The following is a 7,199-nucleotide window of genomic DNA, read 5'->3' as shown; positions in this document are numbered from 1 at the left end:
TTCTCGAACAACTCGAAGATCTATTAGATATAAAATAAAATGTCAAAAACATATTGCGCACACATATAGAAAGACAATTAGTTTTTAGACATTTTCTAAAATCTAATAACCTATTAAACATAAAATTGAAAGCCAACCAATATACATTTAAAGGTTTAGGGACCACAATCTAAAATTGATGATTGCACTTATAATTTCAACTAAATTTAAATATATTTAAAAAAAACGAAAAATTACTTTCTAGTCATTGAGTTTTAAAGTAACATATGTTTTTTATTTCTAAGATTTTAAAATGTAACTCTTTACTCGAATTCTTAAAAGTAGGTTTAAAAGACGGTTGAATATCTTTTAATATATATATATATATATATATATTTTAAATGTTGACATGACGTTATAAATTATAGAAGAATATAGAATGAGGGTAGAGGGAAAAGATATTGTTTTTTGCAACTATTATTTTTAATATAAAATGTCATGTCAACATTTAAAATAATAATAAAAAAAATCAATTAGAACCATTTGAACTTATTCTAAAAAAACCTCATGAGATAAAAAGTAACTTTCCTATCATCATTCCCTTTTCTTTTAAATCGAATTTCGAATAATATCAATTTATATTCCTAAATTTAGAAGGTTATATTAATTAAAACTTTTAATTATTGTGTGTGAATGATTTACACTCTTACAATACTTTGTTATTAAAAAATCAATTAAAATTTAGAATTGTATCAATTTAAACTCTCAATCAAGATTTTATCATCAATTTTAATAGCCAATTTTTTGAAACTAATATTTGAATAAGCTTATACATGTGTGATTATATATACATGAATGATTTTCAAATCTAATGATAATGAAGAGTTTAAATTAATTATTATTTTTAAATACTAAATTAATTCGCTTATAAAGATACAAATTATAAGTTTTTTCGAATTAAATCTTAAAAACGTGTACAATGATATATTGAAAAATGTAATTTAAATTGCTATGAGTTTTGGGATCCATATATGTATGTATATTTTAAAAAAGATATGTATCTTTAAGGCTTACTTCTCCTGAAAGGAAACAATCGAATCAAAATTATCCACAATTTCACACTATAAAAGACCTCCGATTATCGCAATTTTCTCTGCCACTTTTCGAATTAGAGAAATTACAATTTCCGATTTATTTTTCCTTTATTAAATTAAATATCACTCTATGAATCATTCTTTTAATCCTTTCGCGGCCGCCGCTCCCATCGCCGTGCCTTCCGCTCCGGACTTGAGAATCGGCTTCGGATCCTTCTACATTCCGAAGCAAAACTCGCTCGGACCACAAGGAGAGGATGCTCACTTCATCTCCACACCGGACAAAGTCTTTGGAGTGGCGGACGGCGTCGGTGCTTGGGCGGAGGAAGGGATCGACTCCGGCGAGTATGCCAGAGCACTGATGGCGAACTGCGCCGCCGCAGCAGCGGCGGACGTAGACGCAGATCCGAAGAGGATTCTAACGAAAGGTTACATGAAAACAACGAGGATTCTCGGATCTTCAACCGCCTGTATAATCGCTCTGAGAGGTAATGCGTTGAAGGCGGCGAACATAGGCGATAGCGGATTCATGATCTTCAGAAAGAAGAAACTCGTTTTTGTATCGGTATCGCAACAACACCAATTCAACTGTCCTTTTCAATTGATGGCTGGATTTGATCTTGGATTGCCGATACAGCCTTGGGAGTGTAGAGTTGAAGTTTCGGCCGGAGATATCGTCGTCGTCGGTACGGATGGGTTATTGGACAATGTTTTCGCGAGCGAGATCGAGAAGGTTCTGAAAGAGGAGGAACGAGTTGACCCGGGAAAATTGGCTTGGCGATTGGCTGGGTTAGCATTGAGGAACTCGTTTGATAAGTGTAGAACAACGCCGTTTTCGGCTGCGGCTAGAAGGGCGGGGTTCTCGTGCGACGGAGGCAAGATTGATGATATTACGGTGATTGTTGGACACGTTCAAGAAGGCAAAGTAAAGCGTTTCTGAATGAAACCAACTTATACGATTTTGTAGGTTTTTGTTAATTGTTTATTACTAAAAATAAAGAGTTCTTTTTTTTTCCTTAAAAAATATATTTTAGAATTTTGACTTCATCTTCTTAGTAATTTCATTTATGATGAAGTTGTCTACATGAAATATGTAAACATATGATACGATATATAATGGTTATATGAGAAAATTTTGATGGATGTATTTATTTAGTTTGGAATAATTTATTGGATGTGCCAAATTCAGACAAGAAAAACAAAAAAAATTAGAGAGAAATTGCCCAATGGAAAGAATAACTTTAATGCCAAAATCAAAGATTAAAAAACTATAAAATAAAGAAGTTAAAAGTTTAATTAACTATGTAAAAGAAAATTGAAAATTAACATGTACCAAGTTTTTTTTAGAAACAACAAATTAGTGAATGAATTCCGCGCATCTAGTGTAGTGGTATCATAGTACCCTCCCACGGTACTGACCGGGGTTCGATTCCCCGGATGCGCAAAATCTTTTTCCATAATAACGCTTTTCTCTCTTCTATTTTCCTTCGTAATTATTTCTCTTTCATAATTATTCTTCGAACACAAAGCCAAATAAAATCTGAACTTTCAGTTAAAAATTAAGTAGACCTACTGTGATACTAAGGGGCGTTGGGATGTTATAGAAATTCTGATTTCTTAACACTATTATTTTTTTTATAAAAAAAAAAAAAATCTTATAATCTTGTATCCATCCTATTTGAAATAAAATATTGATTATATTGATAATTTATATTAAAATAATTATATTAATTACTAAAATTTATTAAGTCTAAGTAATATATCTGTATTTATTAATTAATTAAGCTATATTTTATTCTTTAATTCTCAATAAATAAAAATCTCACACTTTTGTAAGGTAACTTATGTAACTTTAATATTAAGAAGCATGTAAACATTAGAAAGAAATAAAGACAATACAAATACTCATAAAAAAAATTAAAAAATTAATAACATCAAAAGTAATAACACCAAAAAATGTCAAACCGTCTATGTAATATATCCATTGTATAAGTAACACACCAAAATTAATAACACCCAAAAATACAACTGAAATTGAATATAGAGAAATACAAAAAAAGTAACACACCAATCTCAAACTAATTGAATATTCGTATTAATTTGGGCTGCATAACAAAACAATAAATAAAAAAAACCAAACATTAAAAAGTAAAGAAGGAGAACCTAAAGTTAAACAACTCGCCGGATTGATAAAATAAATCTTAGACAGTGGAGGCTCTCATCAAATAGAGAATGACCAATGTTGAATATAGGAAAAGTGAAGGGAGAGGGGTGGTTGTTGAACATTAATAACAGTTCCAACAAATATTAAAAAAATAAAAAAAAAAGTGTGACCAACCTTTGAATATTAAGTTTACATCATGAATGAACTCAAATCCAATTGATAAATTGGTTGAATCATTAATGAAGTGGTTGAATGGGTAGTGGAGATACGCAAGTAGAATAAAATCAGTAAACAATTAGAACAATCATTAATAAAACCAGCAAACAATCAGAACAATCATCACTAAAGTTGGTGGACAATTTAATAAATGAGGTAACTAATAATGCATAATATTGAAAACGTGCGACATACGCGAGTAGATTGAGTATGTTCAAGCATGATCGAGTATGATCAAATATGATCAACCACGACCGAGTATGAATGATCGAGCATGAACGATTGAATATGATCAAGTATGATCGAGTATGTTCAAGCATGATCGAGTATGTTCAACTATGATCGAGTATGATCAAACACTGAGATGATATATGATACATAAAATAAAAATGACGGTGAGATACGAAACATGTTTCGAAAATGAGCCCACAAACATTAAAATCGTGAGATAGGATAATGAGCTTTCAAACACTCAAATGATATAAGATGTGGAAATGTACCATCTCATATTGAGCCCCCAAACAGGCCCTAAGTGTATTGTATTGCATGAAGTTCTAAAATTTTAATAATACAACTATAATTTTTGAATAAAATAAATTTATTTTTTAAATAAGTAATGAAAATATATTTAATCAAATTTTAGAAGTCGAATAAGAAAAAATAATATTTATTTTAATTGAATATGAAATGTATTATAAAATAGTATATAAATTAAACATGTATAAAAAAAATATATAAACTAATATATTTTGTACTAGTACTAGTACTATTGTTTTTTTTAAAATTCGGATAATTATCATGTAAAAAATTCTATTTTATTTTAATTTAGAAATGATTTGATTATCTTCTTAATTTTGAATTTCAATATGAACAAAAATGTCATTACTATTATTATTATTATTTTAAAATTCGTGATCAATTAAATAAAAAAGAATTTGATATTTGATATTTGGATTTGGATTATTTGATTATAAATTTTCTACTACTTTTTCTTAAATTTCGTGATAATTATCTCTTAGCTAATTTTTATAATTCTAACTTTTATGATTTGATTATCTTCTTAATTTCAAACTTTAATTTAAACTATATTTTTTTTAGTCTCATGATAATCATTTCTTATTATTTTTAGACTTTTTTTTATTGGATTATTTGATTACCCTCTTATTTTTAACCTTTAAATTAAATCAAAATAATTATTTTTATTTTTTTAAAAAAATTCGTGATAATAATCTCTTTGTTAGTTTTTTTTTAAATTATATTTTAATGATTTGATTATCTTTGTTAATTTCAAACTTTTATTTAAATCAAGATTTTCTTTTTAAAAAAATACTGTGATAATTTATTCTTATTTAATAGTTTATTTATTGGATGATTTAGCCTCCTAATTCTAAACTTTAAATTACACCAAAATATATTTCTATTTTTTATTTATTTTGATCGGATAATTTGGTTATTCTCTTAATTTTAAACCTTAATTTAAACAAAATTATTTTTGTTATTTTTCATTATAATCTTATCTATATTGATTTGGATAATGTGATTATTCTTTTAATTTGAAACTTTAATTAAAATAAAATATTATTTTTTTCTATTATTGTATTAATTTTCATAATAATTATTTTTTAGTTGAAAGAAAAAGATGATTTGATTATCCTCATAATTTCAACTTTTAAAAAACTTAAATTTCAACAAAAATATAATTTTTTTTGTATGCAAACAAAACCCAAAGAACTTAATATCTTTTGATTTGCAACGTTATTCTTCTTGATTTTAATCTCTATTTCAGTTTTTGTATGAATTGGTGTGCAATTACGACAAATATAAAAAGAGAAAAGAAAAAGAACAAAAGAGCATGTAAAGATAATAAAAAAAATATTATAAACCCCTAAATTCATCGTTATACATTTTTAAAAATTAAAACGTGAAAAAAAAATTAAAAAAGCATTAAAACAATTACTCTCTTCTATGTTACTTTGTCAGTCTCTAGATTACTTGAACTTTGAGAAATTTCTTGAACCTAAAAAAACGAGGTATTTTCTCCACTTTCTTTAATATGTGAGAATTAGTAGATAAATTTGTTGGACATATAGAAAATATTACAAAAGCATATAAAAAAGTGTTATATTAAATCACTCAACAAGTTTTTACAAAATTAAAAGTGAACAAAATTGAAAAAAAAATGACATGCGATAAACAAGAAAAGATAGAGAAGTGATATCAACATAGAAGAAATACTTGAACAGAGAAATTAAATTCCTTAAGGAGAATAAACATTGGTAAAGATGTTACTATTAACAAAATAAAAAAAAAGGCTACAATAAAAAATATATATATATATATAAAAAAAGAAAACAAAGAAGTCCATTAACAAAATTAAAAAAAAAATAATAATAATAGAGATGAGATACTTCATGCAAAATGAGATGTTGAAATTAGTTATTTATAGAAAAAAATTATATCTAAGTCATAATTTAATTTAATTTATTTATTTTTTAAAAAATTCCCTTTATTTAATGTAAAATAGAGTATAATTTTTTCTAAAAACAAGCATGAAAAAGAGATTAGAGAATAAAATGTGATTTATTTTTAAAATCCCTTTAAATAAAGTGTAGAGATTAGTAAAACAAAATATGATTTTTGTAACATATTCTTCGTGAATTTGAGATTAGAGAATAAAATATGATTTTTTTAACGATTTAAATGTGAAATTAGGTAAGATATCCTAATGATTCTCAATTAAAGTGGAAAAAAGAGAACATAAAATGTTTCTCCTCTGTAAGCTTTTTTATATGGTATTGATAGATTTTTAAATATTAAAAAAGGAGAATTTTTTTAAAAAATTATTTAAAAAACCTAAAGAAGTATTAAAAACTATAAATCAAGTACCCATGCCCTTGAACACCGAAGGCGCATCTAGTGTAGTGGTATCATAGTACCCTCCACGGTACTGACGCGGGGTTCGATTCCCCGGATGCGCATTTTTTAACGGATTTTTTTTTTCTTTTAAAATTTGTATCTTTATTTACATTTGAATTATTTAAAGAGATTCGGGTTTTTTTTTTCCTCCTCTCCAAAAGTGATCGAAAAGATATTCAGTTTTTAATCAATTTGACAATATTTTTATTTATAAATATTTAATATCGCTCTATTGACAATCTCATTTCCTTTTCTGAAAATAGAAAAAAAAAAAAAATCTTCAACAATCTCATTCACAAATCACATCCATTATTTGTATTCTTTATTGAGTTCCACAGTCTTTTTTTATTTAAAGTTTTCTACTTTTCAGATCATAGAATATTGAATAAATATCTATTTATATTCCTAAATTTTGAAGATTTTTTTTAATCAATTTAAAGTTCTAATAATTGTATCACTTTAAATTCTAAACCTTTATAAATAAATTAAATTTACGTCATCTTCTAGATTTTGATCTAATATTGTGTGCAACTTATGATTTGAGTCAATCAAACTCATAACTTTTCATATGTCAATCAACTCAAATTTTTCATTACAACTACGTTTCAAAATCATCCATGTATTGATTCTCAAATGTGTATAGATTTTTTCAAATGTCGGTTTCACAAAATGGACGATTAAAATAAATGTATGGATGATTCTCAATGAAAATTATGAATAAAACTCTAAATTAATTTATTTATGAAAGTTTGAGGCTTTAATTGATATGATTGTAAATTTCTCACGTTGATTTCCCAAGCAAAACATAGATGACGTAAATTGATACATTT

General features: G+C 26.2%; 1 protein-coding gene and 1 non-coding gene across 2 annotated transcripts; both read left to right on the top strand.

Moving 5' to 3' along the window:
* Positions 1–1,203: 1,203 nt before the first annotated feature.
* LOC120084988 (probable protein phosphatase 2C 55) lies at positions 1,204–2,013 on the top strand. Its single transcript, XM_039040803.1, has one exon. It carries the CDS (start codon positions 1,204–1,206, stop codon positions 2,011–2,013), a length of 810 nt encoding a protein of 269 aa, XP_038896731.1.
* A 433-nt stretch (positions 2,014–2,446) lies between these two features.
* Positions 2,447–2,517, top strand: TRNAG-CCC. The gene has a single exon. It is a non-coding gene; the product is annotated as a tRNA-Gly (tRNA).
* The last annotated feature ends 4,682 nt before the right edge of the window (positions 2,518–7,199 follow it).

The sequence above is a fragment of the Benincasa hispida genome, chromosome 9, assembly GCF_009727055.1.
Source record: "Benincasa hispida cultivar B227 chromosome 9, ASM972705v1, whole genome shotgun sequence".
Taxonomy (NCBI): domain Eukaryota; kingdom Viridiplantae; phylum Streptophyta; class Magnoliopsida; order Cucurbitales; family Cucurbitaceae; genus Benincasa; species Benincasa hispida.
Note: the sequence above shows the minus strand (reverse complement) of the source record. Positions and strands in the feature narration are given on the sequence as shown.